The sequence below is a fragment of the Diabrotica undecimpunctata genome, chromosome 6, assembly GCF_040954645.1.
Source record: "Diabrotica undecimpunctata isolate CICGRU chromosome 6, icDiaUnde3, whole genome shotgun sequence".
Lineage (NCBI taxonomy): Eukaryota > Metazoa > Arthropoda > Insecta > Coleoptera > Chrysomelidae > Diabrotica > Diabrotica undecimpunctata.
Genome location: NC_092808.1, coordinates 130,256,257 through 130,275,839, shown reverse-complemented (window position 1 = coordinate 130,275,839; position 19,583 = coordinate 130,256,257). Strand labels below are relative to the sequence as shown.

General features: G+C 31.0%; 3 protein-coding genes across 3 annotated transcripts; 2 read left to right on the top strand and 1 right to left on the bottom strand.

The window, feature by feature from the left end:
• Positions 1 to 617: 617 nt before the first annotated feature.
• Positions 618 to 1,950, top strand: l(1)G0004 (RNA-binding protein pno1). Its single transcript, XM_072535404.1, has 2 exons — positions 618 to 1,092; positions 1,589 to 1,950. The coding sequence occupies exons 1-2, from the start codon at positions 721 to 723 to the stop codon at positions 1,931 to 1,933; spliced, it is 717 nt and encodes a 238-aa protein (XP_072391505.1). The 5' UTR covers positions 618 to 720; the 3' UTR covers positions 1,934 to 1,950.
• Positions 1,951 to 6,035: 4,085 nt separating this feature from the next.
• Vti1b (Vesicle transport through interaction with t-SNAREs 1b) lies at positions 6,036 to 6,992 on the bottom strand. The gene has a single exon (XM_072533801.1). It carries the CDS (start codon positions 6,781 to 6,783, stop codon positions 6,439 to 6,441), a length of 345 nt encoding a protein of 114 aa, XP_072389902.1. The 5' UTR covers positions 6,784 to 6,992; the 3' UTR covers positions 6,036 to 6,438.
• Positions 6,993 to 7,379: 387 nt separating this feature from the next.
• On the top strand, positions 7,380 to 18,108 carry LOC140442830 (uncharacterized). The gene is made up of 3 exons (XM_072533799.1): positions 7,380 to 7,574; positions 8,237 to 8,436; positions 16,788 to 18,108. The coding sequence occupies exons 2-3, from the start codon at positions 8,257 to 8,259 to the stop codon at positions 16,998 to 17,000; spliced, it is 393 nt and encodes a 130-aa protein (XP_072389900.1). The 5' UTR covers positions 7,380 to 7,574; positions 8,237 to 8,256; the 3' UTR covers positions 17,001 to 18,108.
• Positions 18,109 to 19,583: the final 1,475 nt, after the last annotated feature.

Below are 19,583 nucleotides of genomic sequence, written 5' to 3'. Positions count from 1 at the left end.
GTCACAAATAAGGAGATCCTCAAAAGAATGAAGAAGTACCAAGAGGGACTGACCACGGACCACCATCAAATCTCGAAAGCCACAACACTTCGGACACATTATGCAGAATGAATGAATGAATGATAAGCAAATCAAGAAAATCGCATTTTGAAATGTTATTGACTGAAATACCTGTTCTTGTATTATCGTAATTATTTGAGCTTAAAAATTGTGTTTTTCATGCATTAATTTGTCATAATTTGTTCACTTACCCCATGAGAAGGTATTTCACATAGTTTTTCTATAAACCTGAACACTACTGAATTCTGAAGATTAGATATTGTTATTTTAAAATTAATGTCTTGGTTTTATCTTCTTAGTAATTTACTAAATTATTAAACCATATTTATATATCGAGTAAAAACATATTGTCCTAAAAATTCAGAAATAATAATTTTTAAGCACCCTACGACTACACAAAATAGGCAACATTTCTATAAGATGTGTGTATAGTATTGCATATATTCGTCTTGTATTTTATTATGTAAAATCTCTCTTGCATCTAATAGCTTGCAGCCAGTAGGTACTATAACGCCTTCATATTAATAGAAGAAGAAGAAAATAATGATAAGCTACAAGTGACACGTGACAGGTTCCTTTATTTTGGGGTTAAATTGTGAACACATGTAAATATACAATATTTTAAAGTTTATCACCCTAATTAGCCCATTACTCATTAAAATGGCTGAAATAAATATTGACATAGACAATTTTGAGCCAAAAAAGGCTCAAAAACGAGGAGTGTCCACTAGTGAAGACATGGAAGTGGAAATTGTCAATGGTATAGAAGGAACCAACAAAGTAAGAGCACCAAGAACGAAAAAAGCAAGATCCAAATCATTTTCCGAAACCAAAGATGACATGAGAAAAGTAGCTGTACCATCACATCGATACTCACCATTAAAAGAAAATTGGTTAAAAATATTCACACCTGTAGTTGAGCACTTGCAACTCCAAATTAGATTTAATTTAAAAACCAGAAACGTAGAAATTAGGGCATGTAAAGAAACCCCAGATATTGCTAATTTACAAAAAGCTGCAGATTTCGTCAAAGTAAGTTTATGCAATTAATATTAAGTAATTTTATTATCAGATGTCGCTACATTGCATCTATACGAAGCCATATTAGAGTTGCTTCCTAAGACAGAAAAGATTTATTTCACGTTCAGAGAGAGTGTTTGCGAAAGCCGTTCTGATGAGGCCTATTGGGCCGAAATACGTATAAACGGATGCGCAAGCTCCCTGTATGTGAAATAAAAGCTTAACTGTCTTTTCCTTTTTATTAAGTAATTATTTATTTTAGTAAAACTTAATATTTACTAGATTTGTAAAATTATTTCAATTCAATTTATTAATTGGTCTCATGTGTTCCAAATTCTTGAACTTTCAGCAAAATATATGTTTCTCTACTACATACTCCAAGTATCTATGATTTTAGTATCTCGTTTAGGTTTTTAAAGTCAATGTGTCAGGAATTTACTATTAGTTGTTTTATATTGAGTTGTAAAAAGTAGTGGTGCTGAAATATTTACATAACATTTATTTTTAGGCATTTGTTTATGGTTTTGAAGTTGAAGATGCCCTTGCCTTAATTCGTCTAGATGATCTATTTGTAGAAACCTTTGAAATTAAGGATGTCAAAACATTAAAGGGAGACCATCAGTCTAGAGCTATAGGAAGACTTGCTGGAAAAGGGGGAAGAACTAAATTCACAATTGAAAATGTTACAAAAACTAGAATAGTATTAGCAGATAGCAAAATTCACATTTTAGGTAGCTTTCAAAATATAGCTCTGGCAAGAAGAGCAGTATGTAATCTAATTTTAGGTTCACCTCCTTCTAAAGTTTATGGACAATTAAGAAATGTTGCATCTAGAGTATCTGAAAGAATGTGAATAAATTATTTATTAAATTTGGGTGTATTCAATATACTACTCATTATCTGAATCTTTAAACTATATTACACAGAAGATCTCAACTAAAGCCATTTTGTTACATTGTCTGCTTGAGTTTCACCTTAGGTTTGATTTCCTATTGTATGAAACAAAATAAAATGAACTTATGAATTTGTCCTAAATTTTAACTACCAATCAAATGATTGTCATTGGCATTCTTATTGCTGGGAATATTAATTGCAATAAGGAAACACTATTTGTAAGATAATAAAAACACTATTAGGATTGAAAAAGATTGAATATTGGTTGACTTTCTATTGAATAATAAATCATTTTGTGATGAATCAGTAACATAAGTATTTTTTTAATATTTTAATCGTGAAATAATAATATTAGTTTTATTTATATTACAGACAGAATTGTTTGTAGTTTGTTTATATTCCAAATATAATTTTTGATTGGCATAAAGTAATTTAAGACTCAATTAGTAGAAGAAATAAAAGTCAAGCATTTGTAGGTTCTGGAAGATAATATAAGTAGTGTAAAAAGGTATTGTGACAAAGTTATTACTAGAACATGTGCTTTATCTGCTAAAAGATATCCAGATCGACCACAAACAACCCATTACACTGATAAGAGATTACTTAAAAAGTTAACACATTTTGATTGTTTTCAAAAAAAAGGTAACAGCCAAGCGGATTTTTTATAAAAAGGATCATATAATTAATGTTCTTGGTCACTATGCTGCTTATCCCAAGGTTTCATTATGTTGTTCAGCGAATTAAAAAAAAACAAAAATTGCATCCCTATTCTTACACCACATTTCAAAGTTTAAAGGAAACCCACTATAATAAAAGAATAGCATTTGTAAAGATAAAATAATGTCAAGAAAATAATAAATTTTTGAATAATATATGGTGTGGCGAATCAAAATTTACAAAAAATGGAATGAAACAGGCACAATTCAGATTACTAGAGGGGAATAGGTCAACATTTAACAAGAGTATGTAGTTTTCAGGAGTGATGGGAGTTCAATGTCTTTTGTGTGATCAAAGACAAACAGGTTGTAGCTCTCCACTTTTATGATGGTAACTTAAACTATTTTTTTTTGGGTCAAAGATATCTCAATATATTTAAAGAAAACTTACACGATCTTCATTGTTTAATTCTACACTTTCTTGTAAAAGTGCCAATAATCACAAATAATGATAATTATGACATCTTTATACCAGCCTACTAATTGATTTCTTTTTTCATTAAAATTATAAAATACAGGGTATTTGATTTCAAAGTTATTGACTTAGTGTAGTTCAGTTTAAATAAATGGCGTATAATTTGTGAACAGCCTGTACTTAGATATTTGATTTCAATGTAAATTCCTGAAAGAACATTACCTACCCTTTGTGTGCAAAGATTTTCAAGAGATTATGATTGTAAATGGATGAGATATTAACTTTGAAAAGTTTGTCTCTATTAAAAATGCAATAATATACAGAGTGTTCTAATTAAAATAACAAAAGTTGTTCACTTCCAATATAACTGGAAGTGGCAAGTGTGTCAAAATATTTTCTTTAGGTTTGTCACAGCTTGTAGTATATATAGATAGTGTAAGCTCGTCATGAAACACCCTGTATACATGCAGCTACTCAAATATACAATTACACTACAACATATTGTCCTAGAATTCAAAACTCTAATAAAAAAAAGTAATTGTGCAATAACAAAATGCTCCTAAAAATGCTGAAGCCAAAAGAAATCTAATTCCATCATAACAATTTGTTGTGGAGAAACTCAATCTAGTATTGACGAAATGCACAGTATTACTAACAGAATCTAAAGACACTGAAAGGAAAAAGGTTTGCACTACCATCTCCTTGGATGTGGCTAAAGCTTTTGACAAGATGTGGTTAAGGATTAATATATAAACAACACTATACCTACCATAACAGTAATGTCTTCTCCTAGAATCATACATATTAAACAAATGCTTCTGAATGATGAGACATATTAGAGCCAGTTTCCTTGGACTAGTTACACATCTTATACACCATATTTATTACTGAATTAAATTAGATATTACTACCATATTTGCTAATGATCTGGCAATTATTTCAGTTCTACTAAAAATCAAGCTAAACGAAATCAAATTATTTCATAAAAATTTCATTAAAGGAGACAGTATATCGCAGTTAAAAAATTAATGTTTAGGTTAAGCATGAGAATACTGTAAAATATCTGGGCAACAGGCCAAGAGCTTGATATAAAAAAATGTGTTGGTTGCTTATTTGGTTCAAGCATGTTTGGAATTATACAACCAAGGGGTTATGCCAGAGAAAGTAATCCAATATTTCCAGAACAAGGTACTATGTGATGTTTTAACATCCACAAAAGGCCTAGGGATTAATAATGTTAATTTCAAGGCATTCCAGCTACTTGACCAAACAAGACAACTCAGAAGAATTAAACACAAAGAGTTAGTGCAATGGTTATATCACAAAAGCAGAGCATAGTGTGGTAATGTACATAGTAACTTTAGTGTAAATAGTCAATGTCTCATAGGAACTAAAAAATACTGCTGAGTAAAACTTTAGCTTAGAAAAGTTTAGTTATTTTAGGATAGAAATAAATCATTCATTGTTTTATCAGTGAATAAAATGCAATGTTACAATGAAAGAAGCATATTAAAAAAAACTAGAAGGTATAGAAGAAAATTAAATGGAAACTTTACACAAAGACAAATCTTTTATGTGGCAAGCTTTCGTACCAAATGAGTAAAATAATACACTGATTATTATATTATTAATTTCAAAAGCTTTGCTCTATGGTTTCTTGTGACATGATGGTCAAGGTTGACAGTTTGCATTGGAAAAAAAGGCAAATAATTGAAATAATGGAAAAACATGATATAAGACTCCTACAATTTCAGTATTTAAGATAGATTAAACAATTTAGAAAAGTAGATTTTGTTGGTGGATCTTATGTGAGATGGAAGTCCTAAACAAAATTGAGTGATAATCATGATTATATGAATTGTCACAAACATTGCTTAGAAGAAACATTATTAAATGATTAAAAAAGTTAGAAATATTACTTTTCCTGCTGATATTCTCAGAACAGACAAGTGCCATTACATCATCTAAACTCAAATATGTAAAACTGGATATTTATTCCAGATATATTGGACATTATATATTAAGGTTCCTACCATATCAGATGCGTCTTTGAAATATTATCTGTAGAAGAGTGGAAAAAATTGTAGACGAAGAAAAATGACTGAAGATGATTTCATTTCGAAGGAGCCATTTTTGATGCTATAGTAATGCTATATATTAATTTAGGTGAAGATAGTGTATATTCTCAGACACCAACACTGATGATAGCGATGAGGATTTTATTTAATTCCAAATTCTACTTTTTATTATAAGTCTGCCCTTTTTATAGTTATATTCTTGTATATGGTAGATGATGGAGATTACCATACTCAGGTAAGTGTAATTAGTTTCAAACCATCACAATACAAAGTAACAATGTTAAATGTCCATTGTCCAATGTTAAAATTTACAAATTTTAAATAATTAAAAGCAACTCATTATACAGTCATTATTTTGAAGAAATAATTCAATATTTATATAAGCCATGGCAATACTGTAATTTAAACCACAAACAAATTCTACATCACTCCCCTAGTTTGTGTGCAGTTCACATCTATCCTGGGAATAAAGTAATTTTTGGACTTTATAATTTTTGCCAGAACACAGAATCTATATTTGTAATTGCCAAATTAATCATTAGCAACAACTTAGGCCGGTCACTCATGATACTGTGATGTCATTCAATCTTATCAAATTCGACTAATTGACAAACATTTTGATCGTCTGTGACCGAGCATCCAACAAAATCGTTACAATTTTACCACAGATATACTGATTTCTATGATGCAGTACTGCAGAATTGATATCATCGACGATTTTGTCGAATGACACCGCAGTATTGTGAGTGGCCGGCTTTGAAGCTGATATAGGATAAAAAGCACCTAAAGTTATTAGAATACTAACTAAAATGGTATTTTCAATAACGGAAAATTAGTTAGAATGGTCATAAGTTAGCGCCAATATAACATATTTTATTTGTTAATTTATTTACACATATACCATTTTTACAAAAGAATAATATCAACATCTACAAAACGTAAGGTACATTAAAAAACTACAACCAAAAATTAGAATTAAACTAAATTAAGATCTTAGGCACACAAAACCTTAACTGATTTCTTAAATGTTGTAGGTCAGGTAAGTTTTCAGTTTTTTAAAACAGTTAATCATTGATAAAACTATAGACATATACATTTTTCAATGTTTTTTTAAGGAACATGGTCTAAATAAATATAAAATCTAAGTTATTCCAGGGGACATGTCTAAATAATTATAAAATCAAGTGTTTTTAATATGCAATACAAAAAGTAGATTGTTTATAATTTGTAACTTATCTATTTTACTTATAATTTATCATTTTATAAACCTTATAAAGCATATGGCTGCCAATATGAGTATTTCCAATATTATAATTAAAATGAGAATTAACTTATTATATAAAACATTTCGTCCCATTGCCTTCAAAGTGCTTTTAGCATTCCTTAATTCTTCATTTGCGTCCCCTAGTCTATTTCTCGTTCTCAATAAAGCTTCCCGTTGTGAATCTAATTCAGAAATTACTTCAGTTCCAACAGCCTCTGTTTCAATTGCTATTTGTGTTGATCTTGCCAGACTTTCACCAGTTCTTTCCAGAGCAGCTGTGCCTTGAAAGAGAATTTGTCTATTGTGTTCTTCAAAATCTTCATTGTCTCGGTACATTGTTTTCACTTTGATTTCAAATTATGAAATATGTAAATTAAAACAAATTAGTAAAATTCACTGCTGATCTTAATATATTTCATATATTGGTATACTGCCACCGGATCAGGCATTAATTTGTGAAAAAACCTTAGTTGAATAAAAATATAGTGAACATTTGTTTTGGTTTAATAAATTGGGTGTATTTATTTATCTCTTCTTCTGTTGCTATAATTTGACGTTGGTTGACATTTAAAAATACAATAAAAAAATTGTTTCAAAAACAGTAAAATATTTATTTATTTTATTATAAAGTATGTAATTCTTATATAAAATTAAGTTTCCTTCAAGTATATAAGAAAAATATATATTTATATATAAAGGATGTGAAAGTAGAGTAAACGAAAATAATAATAAACAAAATTTAGTTATAATTTAGGATTAATTTAGAATAAAATTCTTTATTTAAAGATTATGTAACTAAATTAAGAATCAATACGCGAAATAATATAAAGTAAAATTGACAATAATTTTAAAAGAAAATGTAGCTACATAAAATAGAAGAGGAAATAATTATAACCTACAAATTTTAAAATTTAGCATAGATAAGTATTTGATAAGTATAAGTGCAGTAGAGTCAGTAGACAACAATAACAGTTATTATTTATACTTTATACTGTGTTAATATAAACCAAACATAGTATAAATAAATAACAATCTATACTTTGGACCAATAATAGCACAGTATTTGTATAATTGCTTAAAAAGAATTCTTAGCATTAACCTGTGGCAATAGTAGGAAATAATCAAAGGTATATAAAATTATATTCCTTATTCCTTTAGCGGAAAATGCTTATATATAATTAATATTTTTGTGAATAGGGTATTTACAGGTATTGTGAGATCTCTACTTTATCACTGAGTAGTGTTATTATTTTTTATATTTTTTCCTTTTTGTACCTACTGTTTTTTTTAAACCTTTTTAAGGTTTAAAAAATTTAACCTTTTCTGGGGTTTTCAGGTCAATTAAAAAAATATGCAATTTTCGGTAAATCCGTTTAATGAAAATATTTACTCTTTTTTGTTTCCTTTAACAACGTTTTCCAATCATTTACATCGTATTAATTTCCGTTATCTAATCTACTTTTTATAGTTTCATTCACATTGTTCATTTCCTATCTTTTTATGCTGTCTTAGCATAGCCATACTGTTTTAGTCGTTTTGATTCTGTTTTTCCAAAATATTCTGTTTCCAGATAAATTTTTTATTTTGTTATCTTATTCTATATATTCTTGGAAACACATAACATTTCTGCAGTTATTCTAATAATAATTTGGACTAAACATTTTATATCATTTTTTAAATTTTTATTACTTTTCTGTTCCAGATTTTTATTTGTATGTTTTCTATTCTGTATGTTTAAATCAAATAGCTAAAAGCAAACAACCGAATATAATTTTAAAACTTGTTTCAGCAAAACTTCAACCATCAGAAATGGCTGGTTATAAAATCGGTTATACAGTTGATGAGGATAATTTAGTACTGAAATTGATAATTTCCACAAAAGCACAGTATGTTTTAAGAGGTAGAGCGTATTGGGTAGATTTAGTCACTACAGGTTTATTTGATAAATCTAGAAGTTGGATGAGTATACAGAATCGTTTTGAAAAAAAGGTAAGTAAATTCCATAGACAACTATAGAAAATACTCTTAGGTGTTGCACTATAAGACCAATTTTATTAAAACCATTCTTGTATTCAAAAATACAGTGACAGTAATTCCTAGTATTTTGTTTTTTGTATTACAACTTACAGTTTACTGTTTTGTAAAAAATTTATTTTGAAACAATCTGATTTCTAAATATTGTGACTTTCAATGTTATTAGAGGTAATTAGGGTTAATTCGCAAATAATATATTTGTTATTATGATACTATGACTAACAAGTTAAGATATTGCTCATACTGAAGAGAGGGTACTCATATTGAAGTCGTGATATAGTTGCAGAGAAGCAAGTTCGTGAAAGTGAAGTGTAAAAATGAGGTGAGCTATTTTCAATTGTGATAAAGATAATCTAATTAAAGGATTTGTTGATGAAATTAGATTTGTTTCGGTTTCCTAAAGATAATGTTTTATCTAAGAAATGGGTACATTTTTGTTGCTGGTCTGATAAATTCAATGTGTTCTATACATTTTACTAGTGATGATGTTGAAGGAGACTTCATGGCAGAATTATTACCTCCCCTTTTAGGAAACAGATTAGAGTAATCCTGTAAAAAATTACGTAATGCTTGATTAATGGAGGGTGATTTTGTGTTTCTTAATTTTTTTTCTGAATGTTTTTAGGGGAACTGTAGAAAGTGAATAGTAATATTGCAATTTAATAATTAATTTTATTTACTTCATACAATGTTTACCTTTTAATAACCTCATAATCTCAATCTTAAATGTCAAATAATGAAATCTAAACATAAAACATATACTGTTTTAATGATGAATTTTTACAGTTAAAAAATTAATTCAAAATTTTTCAAAAAAGTTAATTATTGATATATATTACAATAATTATTGTATTCAATAAACAAGTTTAAGTTACTTTATTTGCAGCTAATATAAAACTAAAATATTAATAGTGCTAACATCTTCCCTGATTTATGCCACTAGATGTTGCTCTTCGGAACTTGCACATAGCTAATGGCTTGCAGTCTATCGAGATGAAATGCAGTGTATAACCTGTATTATATCACAGTGCCAGTAACAAATCATTACAAAGAGAATAAAACGCATAAATCAGAAGAATTATTATTTTAATTTTACAAATGAACACTTGGTCGTATTAATTTACTATTTTAGTTGGGAATAAACAACAAAATTGGCTTATTCTGCACACTATAATAGATATGTACAGCTAGACTGCATCCTCAGGGTAGACCACATACTATGCTAGCACCAATATGTATTACTATACATAATTCTTTTGTTTTTTAAAATTTTCAGATATGTTAATAAGGAATTGGAAAGTCTCAAAAATAAACTTCGTTCAGTTGAACAAAAGAATAGGCCATAAAAAAACAGCAAACAGGTTACTTGAACAGCAAAATGAAGCAATAAAAAATATTTTTAGTAAAAAGCAAATTACTAAACTAATGGAGCCAAAAAAAATCACTTGGTCTGTAGAAGAGATATCAAAGGGGCACATATTTCATTCAGCTGAACCAAGGGCATACAGACTGTTATTGAAGAGAGGATATCCATTTCCAGCAGTATCAATGTTAAAAAACTGGGTTAAAAAATTGACTAGAATCCAGGAATTTTAAAGAATGTCTTTAGTTATAAAAAAATGATATGCTATGGTTGGAAAAAGTTTCAATTCTTTCTGACAAAATTAAGTTTAAAAAAGGTTTTTACTATGATTGACGTAATGATGAAAAATTCAAAGCCTTTAATTATGTACAGGTAGCAATGATATGTGGTTTATCTGGAAGGTGGAAACAACCAATTTTTATGATTGCTGCATGACCAAAGAAATTGATTTTGAGATTATTGAATTCACTGATCCGAATCATCCTGATTTCAAATTGTTGGAATAGTTAGTGATCTGGGACCAGGAAACAAACCCTTGCATACATAACTGAATAACCTCTTTAGAAAAACCATGGTTTGAAAATCCTTTGAACAAACAGAAAGTATATGTTTTGTGCTGATATACATCGTTTATTAAAATGAATCCAAAACAATTTGGTGGACTTTGGATTTAATACTAAAGGAAAAGAGATTACAAAATATACCGTTGAAGAAGTTTTAAAACTAATAAAAAGTTCTGATTTGTTGATAACACACAAAATGGCGAAAAGTTTGATGAATGTTCAGGAAATTCAATGACAAAAGTTGAGATATGCAGCAAAACTATTTTCGCACGCCATTTCTAAAGCCACTTCAAGTAGAAATCTTGCTTATATCGACAACATAAATTGGATAGAATATTCACAATTTTTTAAATTGGTAGGTACTTCATTATTTTGTATTAAAATGTTAACATTTTAATAATGTAATTATTTTAGGTTAATGATTGGTTCGATTTGTTTAATCAGAAGGTACCAGCACAAGACAATAGACCCAGAATACAGGCTTTTGGGTTAGCATTAGATGAGCATATTCCTATGTCGAAGTGTATGCCATTTCAAAATGGTTAGCGAACAGGTATATTAAATTTATCTAGTTTGGATAAAATAATTATTTTGTGTTATTTTAAGTATTGTCATGTCAAATATTTTACCAGATGTACAACGATTTAGATTTAAATATATTTTGATATATATAGGTACATTTTTTTTGTGTAATATGGGCCAGAATATTTGCTAATTAAATAATTTAATCACAGAATTCATACAAATTCCATTTAACTTTAACAAGAATTGAAATTCAACTCTCCAAATAGGTCATGCGCGAACACGATGTATTTGCGGTATGGGAAGATCGTATCTTGTCATTTATAGTATCATGTTTGTTATTTTATACTAAGGAATTGGCAACTATATTTACTGTATGACTTTTGTTTAGTTTTAAAATAAAGGATAATGAATAAGAGAAGTTTTAGTAATAGTTTGATTACAAATTACAAAAGCAATTACTTGTTACCAAGCGACTTATTAACTATGACCAAATAACAATGGCGATGAGAGATACAAGACAAATCAACAAGAAATTATTACATCAATACTACATACAAATCAACAACATAATGTAAACTACTATATGTTTCATCAATATTTCTTGTTAGTTAATGAAGTTAATTAATATATAGGTCTGAATGGTTTGAAGGGACATTCAGATAATAGCCAGTTTGTACTGCAATTGAGGAGCGATCAATCAAAACGCAATAAATCCTGTTTTTTCAGAATTTGAGTTAAATTAATACCTACTCAATAGCTTTGTCATGAAATATGTCTAGTGGTCACAGCCAATTCCTTCCAAATGCAATATTTCCAATAGAAAATACCTATCGAAAGTGGGCAAATCAATCGTACCTGTATCCGTATTTGAAGAAAGTAATCTAGATTAATTTGGCATTTGTCGACTAGATGGGGCAAATAGTCCCTGATACCTTTGTTTAAAAAGTAATACATACTTTATTAAGTAATAACTTGTGGCGATATTCTGTCTCTATATCTAACCTAAAAATAATTGAATAAGACACGTTGTTTTGGTTTGTGGTGTTGATATTATTTTTGTAGTTTCTTTTTTTATGTAAAATGAGCGATTCTGAGGAGTTAAATGTGAGTGTTAAAGAAAAAGGTGTTAGGATAAGGAGTTACAATGTTTCTAAACATGCGAGTAGGAAACGCCTAAGGTAAAATGTTTTTTTATTTCATGCGGTGTCCAGTTTAGAGTTATTTCTTTGCATTTTTAGATATGGTAATTCAGATGTAGCTTTGACAAATTTCAGAAGACCATGTAATCATGACGGCCGTAGCTACCTTCTTCTTCTTCTTAACATGCCATACACCAAAGTGCGTAGGCGACTATCTCATTACTAGAATTCTGTTCTTGGCGGCGTGACACAGCTCGCCTGTATTGTGTATTCCTGTCCATTCTTTAATATTCCTTAACCAGGATAATTGTTTGCGACCGGCTCCTACCTTCGATCTTCCCTTGTAGGATTAACTGTGGTATTTCATATTTTGCTCCTCTCAATATGTGCCCAAGGTAACCAATCTTGCGGTTTTTAATTAATTCAAAGAGTTCTCTTTCCACGCCGGCTCTCTTAAGGACGTCATCGTTTCGAACTCTATCCACCCAAGGTATGCGCATCATTCTTCTCAATGACCACATTTCAAATGCTTCAAGTTTGTTGATAGATGTTTTTTTCAAAGTCCACGTTTCCATGCCATAAAGCAAGATGGACCATATGTAGCACTTGACCATTCTGTAGCGTATTTCGAAATTTAGGTTTTGATTACATAGGAGCGGTCTGAATTTCACAAAAGCTTGTCTTGCCATTTGTATTCGGGTTTTTATCTCTTGTTGTGGATCCAATTGGTCATTGATTGTGGTGCCAAGGTATTTAAAAGTTTTCACGCGTTTTATGCGATCGTCACCTATGCATATTATCGGGTTTTCTGGAGGGTTTCTGCTAATGACCTATATTTCGTTTTCAAAATGTTGATTTTGAGGCCATATTTTTTACCTATGCTATTCACCCTATCAAATAATAACTGCTGATCTTCCAAATTATCAGTTATAATCACTGTGTCGTCCGTATAGCGTAAGTTGCTAATTGGTATGCCGTTCACCTTAATGCCTAATTCCGTGTCTTCTAATGCTTCCGCAAATATATGTTCAACATATAAATTAAAAAGCATCGGAGAGACTATGCAGCCTTGGCGGACACCTTTCCGGATTTCAAATTCATCCGTATATCGGTCTTGATCAATCCTCACCTTTGCCATTTGGTTCCAGTATAGATTCTGAATAATTCTGATCTCCTTCTGGTCAATGTTGGCCTTATGTAGTAGTTCCATCATGATATCATGTTTAACATTGTCAAATGCCTTCTCGTAGTCGATGAAGGTGAGGTAGACATCTTTTCGTTGATCTAAACAGTTTTGTATTAAGGTGTTCAAACATAAAATTGCCTCTCTTGTTCCTAGTCCTCCCTTAAAACCGAATTGTGTTGACCCGCTAAGTTCTAGTATCTTGTACATTCTTGAGTGTAATATCCTAAGGAAGAGTTTCAGCAAGTGACTCATTAAACTGATTAAGCGGTGTTCATTGCATTTTGTGGCATTAGCTGTTTTTGGGATCATCACAAAGGATGACTGCAGCCATTCTCGCGGAATGTAACCAGTGTCATAAATTCTATTGAACAGCTTTACCAAGATTTCGATATTCTCCTCGTCTAGTAGTTTTATTGCTTCTATATTAATTTCATCTGGACCTGTTGCTTTATGAATCTTTGTGGTTCTAACTGCATATTCTATTTCACTTCGCATTATTGATGGCCCTGATAAGTTTTCGGAAGGAAGTTTGCGCGTTGGTTTTGTTGGTCTTTCGTCATTAAAAAGTCTTTCTGCGTATTCTTTCCACGCCATTGCTATCTCCTTCTGACTCTATGTATTCGTTTCTGTCGTTGCGTATTCTTGTTCTGTGGTGGCTTTTGTGTATATTCGATATTTCTTTGATCTTCTTATGTAGTCCAAAACTATCTCCTTTTTCCTGTAATTGTTCTATTTCGTTGCACCTTTCCACCATCCAACGTTCTTTTGCTTTCTTAATTTTCTGGCGAATTTCTTTTGTATCTGTTTGTATTTGTCTTGATTACGTTGTTGTTTATGTTGCCTTCGCTTTTCCATTAGATCCATAATTTCGTCCGTCATCCATTCGTTATGCTTTCTCTTTCTGATCTGTGTTTTAACTTCCCTGTTTACTGCCAGAATCGTTCCTTTAATATCATTGACCATCTCTTCGATATCATCATTTTGTTCTATTATTCGCATTCTTTCATTAATTTGATTTGCATAACTCTTCTTCAGATTTTCGTCTCTCATCAGTTCTCTTGTATTTATAGGCGTGCTGGTGTTTGTATTTGTTCTCTTAATTTGTTCTCTTAATGTACACGTCTCACTTGTTGGAATATGTAAATCATTATTTTCCAATTTTTTAAAAAATAAAGTATTTTGTAGTACTCCTCCATCGGATATTCTACCATTTATGCCAACATCTATGTACATAAATTGGTATTTTGCATTAACAATTGCCATAAGAACCACACTGTGTCGTCCTTTATAATTATAAAAATACGATCCACTATTAGCCGGTGGAACAATTGCTATGTGCTTCCCATCTATCGCACCAAGACAGTGAGGAAAGTTCCATCGTTCTTCATACATCTTGGCTATTTCTTTCCATTCTTTTTCAGATGTAGGAAACTGAAATATAAAAATATCAGTGTTATCATATATAAAATAATTAGCAAGTTTTTTATGCTAGAACACATATATTAAAAGTATTTGTATTGTTTCAGAGAGAGAACACTGAAGATTCTTCAATTGCTGATCAACAATATTCATCTGATAGTGTATCTTCTGACAATCCCGAAGCTCGATCGACATCGTCAAACAATAATTCGTCTCGCCCACCTAAACCTGGTAAAAGAAAAAGAAACGATGAAAGCATAGCCAACGAAGTATTGGAATCGGTACGAGATCACTTTAAACGTCCTCGTCCAGTTTTAACAGAAGATCGTTGTGATATTATTGGCAAAAATGTTGCGATAAAATTGAGGACTTTAGATGCAAAACAAATTATAGTCGCAGAAAAACTTATTAACGATGTACTTTTTGAAGCAGAAATAGGAGGCCTCGGTCCTGAACACACCTATATTAATATGAGAGATGTTTTGAGACAAAGTCAACGAAGCTATGTCCCTGTTCAGAAATATCGACAAGTGTATCAAGCGTCTCCTACTTCAAATAGGGCTTATAATAACCCTATAAGCTTTGTTTCTCCCGGAGCTCCAAGCCCAACCTGCCTTCCATTTTCCAACAGTCAATATTCAGAGCATCCTTCTATACACAGTCTCCAAGGCGATCCCTATTCTACACAAATGCAACCGCCTACATCTAGGGGAAATCAGCCCGGTGAAACAGAGATAATTGTATCGACTCTAAATTCTGCAGCAACATTCCTTCATAATTTTGATGTTGATAATGAATAATGTGTACAAAACAGTTGAATTTTTGTAGGTTAATATTAAAAAAAAATGTTATTTTCTTAATAAATATTATCTGTAATAACTAACAGTGTTTTAATTACTCACTTACCTTTAAATAATCTTTTCTGAGAACTTTATACAAGGCTTCACATGTTTCAGGAATAATTTTTCCAAGCGCTTGAGATGAAATAATTGCTGAGAATTTTAAATCCTCGTAACTTCTTCCAGTTGCGAGAAATCTCAACGAAACTGATAATCTTTCATGTGCAGAAATACTATTTCTCATAACTTCTTTTTTATCATAGGAGTAACCATTTCAAGTAATTTAATGTATGTTTTCTCGTCCATCCGGAGATAGTTTTTAAAATCTTCTGGTTCAAATTTGAATTCATTCAATAAGTTAACATGACTGTATGTTTTTCTTTTCAGCAACCAATGCTTACACCACTTTTTTCGCTTATTTTTCACTGTTTTTTTAACTTTTGTTTTCAAAATTAAAACAAGGCCCAACAATGCCAACGCGTCATCGTCTTCAATCGATGTCATCGTTAAAGGAACTGAAGACCGCACCGGTACACCGGAGAGTCCCCATACACGCTACCGCTGTTTCGTTGACCTGTACAGGCATACCTGCACAGGTAGACCTCTCCGGTAGACCGTAGTGTGTATGGCGTGCATTAGACTTGAATACTTGTATCGATTTTTACCAAAATAAAACTTTCCATTTGTCATTTCTGGCCCCTCTTCTTCTTCACCTATAGCCTGACTTTCTTGTGATTCAGCATTGTCCCTATTATCTTCCTTCTCAGAATCAGAGTTATGGTTTCTCTTTGGAGAAAAATCTTTGTCGTTGTAGTTCTCATAATCACTAAACTCTCTTTCTAATTCATCATACCACCGCCTTACATCAAAATTAGGCTCTCTGAAATGCACTCTTTTGGAAGAACCTGCCATTTCAGAAATAAAACACTATTAGCGTCGTGGTACCACACAGACCCCAAATGAACTTTACCGCTGGCTATTCAGAGCAATACGTTCGGTGGCAATACTGAATCACAGTTGACGTGCATATCGGAGTGGCCTACGAGTGCACCAACTTAAAGGTAGATGGCGCGGCCAGGCATAAATGCTAAATTTGCAAGTTTTACATGGATTTAAAAAGTACTGGGGATCCGCCTGACCCCACAAAGCCAGTTGAGGGTTAATGCTGGAGCTTATTCCACAATATAAAAATTTATATATTTTTTAATCTCTATAATTTTTTTGATGATAAAAATTTTTCGCATTTTATGTACTAATTAATTTTTTTTGCAGATTTTACCAAACATTATGAATCCCAACTATACAATACCCGAAGAAGAGAAACTTAAGTTGGTTTTGGCTTGGAAGCAGAGTGCAGATGATTTTCATGATGGTGATGATGATGATGGTGAGGATGATGATGATGATGATACCGATATTGATGAAGATAATAAATTTAAACCAACAGCATATAGTACATTTAAAAAAACCGAAGACTCAAATTAAAATTTAAAGATTTAAGTGGAGACCAATTCAAATCTAATTTCGTTTTAGAAATTGTAATTTTTATTGAAATAAAGTGTTTCTTATACTTTTCGAAAATACATTTATTTTTACGTTTTGATTTCTACTTCAGAAATCGTTCTCTAAATACGATTTCCGAAGTTTTGTGTACGGAGAAGTTTGGCTTAGGACTTTGTTAGGAACTATCCTCTTGAAGGACGTCCTCGATTACAATAAGCATCGTGTCTAGGTATCCATTCCAAAAATTTTCTTTGTCCATCTTTGACTCAGGCAACATATAATATCCAGTTCCATTTCAGCGATGTAATTCTTTTAATTGCGTCCGTAACACCAGTTTTTCTCCTACCTATTTGATTTGAAACTCTGTCTCGGTGAGATTTATTCAACGTTGACGTCTCCATTGCTCTATGTGCCACTTGTATCTTATTGTTAATTTTTCTGGTAAGAGTTAATGTTTTTGCTCCATACGTCAGAACTGGGAGTACGCATTGATCAAAGACCTTCCTTTTCGAGCACATGGGAATATCTGATCTAAAGACTTTCCATGTTACTCCCATTGTCATGTTTAACTCTGTTGTTTGATTGTCTCTTCCTAATTTAATCTTGTGGCCCAGATACTTATAGGTAGGCCGCGGAATATATGTAAGTTACATATAGATTTTTTTGAAAACAGTGCATATTTAAGTGGTAAATACATATACTTCATCTAATTTACTTACCGTTGCATGTCATCCTCGTCATAGCCCGTGAGGTCACATGATACCAACACGAAATGTTTAGGCCGTAGGTGTGTTCTTTTTTAGAATCCACTAGGGATTACAGCCAGTAGACATATTTTATTATATACGCCTAGAAATAATATTTAAAGATTTCTATTAATGTTGACTTAAAGAAATACACAATAATATTTTTCATTTAATTTGTATAAATGCATTATAAAGCGTTTTTATGAAGAACATTTGTTCGGAATACACTGTAACTGTAATCGAACGAAGGTGATATTTTGGCATAAATTGGTAACACTTATTTGAGAGCTGCGGTGTTGACACTTTTTGTACTTTATTATTTTGAATTTTAAAGTGAATACTTCTTGTTTTATATTTTTACGTATTTAATATAATCTTTTTTTTTTAACAAAATTAGTGTGTTTTATTTTAAAATGTCACGTAAGAATTTAAATAGTCGTTGTAAAGAGATGGTCGCTTCTTAGATTCATTATTTTGAACAAGAACGTGATAATAACGGCCCCTTCTACCCTTGACTGCTGTTAGAGAAGTATGTAAATGTATGTTTTGTATATTATTGTAGATGCTTAAAATATACATTCTTGTTTTAGCGTGTACCTGTAGCTTTAAATTTACATATTTCAACTGTGAGTTCTACTTCTCAAGCCGTAAAAACTAATACACTTCTATCACCGCCCAAGAAACGTACCAGGCCTAAGAAAGTTACCAATACTAATTTAATAAATACAATCGAAATTCGTAATACAATTTACAGTATGTATGAACGAAGTGAATATACTTTTCGTTAGAAATCATAAAGTGTATTAAGTTAAGAGCGTAGGCGCAAAATTTCGGATGAACATTTTTTAAATGCATTCATTTTTTTCGAATCCTGAGAAAACTAATAACTATTTTTGAAAAATTTAAACCCAGAATTAAAAACTAAATTATTACCGTCGGCCGTAATATATATTTTAATATATATAATTTGTTTTGTTGTATAATCCAGTTTTGCAATGATTATGTGACCTATTTGATTTAAAATGGATTCAGGATTTGTTTATACTTTGCAACTATGTCAACTTCGATCTCTGTCAATGATAATGACGTGCAACGGTAAGTAAATTAGATGGACTGTATACTTACATATTCTCGTCACTTTATTCTGTAATGGAAAACCTGAAAACCATTAAGATCTAATTATTCAGGGCCTGTCCGTTTATTTCTAGGTACTATTTACCTGAGCTCTTAACAATTCTTAATCTTCGCAAATTGAGTTGACCGACTTGGATGTAGGGCCTGCCATTAACAAGAAATAATGATAAAATGAACTACAGTAGAGTCCCTCTATAACGAGAACTGGAATGGCAAATTAATTACCTCGTTATAAGCCGATCTCGTTATATCAAACAACAATAACACTGTGCATACATATGAATATGTAGTTTTCTAAAACATTAACTTCCTATAGTGAAGCCATTCGGAGTAATATAAGATGCTAAATATTGTTTGAACTGTTATTGTCAATGATATACGTTAAAATAAAAAATCTGTAAATCTGTATAAAGCGTATTTTCAAGGATAACATAAACTATTGCTTCTGCAATTGGAAGTAGTCGGTCATTTTTGACTGCTTTAAATTGTCCAGTATCATATTTTCTAAAGACGTGAAACAGTTGTATGCTTCTTTATTTGCGTTTTGTCTTTGGATAAAGTTTCTTACAACGTTTAAAGCACTTTCCACATCTTGTCTATTAGGACGTGATTAGGACCTTCTTATTATTAGGTGCGAATGGTCAACCCCCTACACTGACACTTGGGAATCATAAATTTAAAGAGT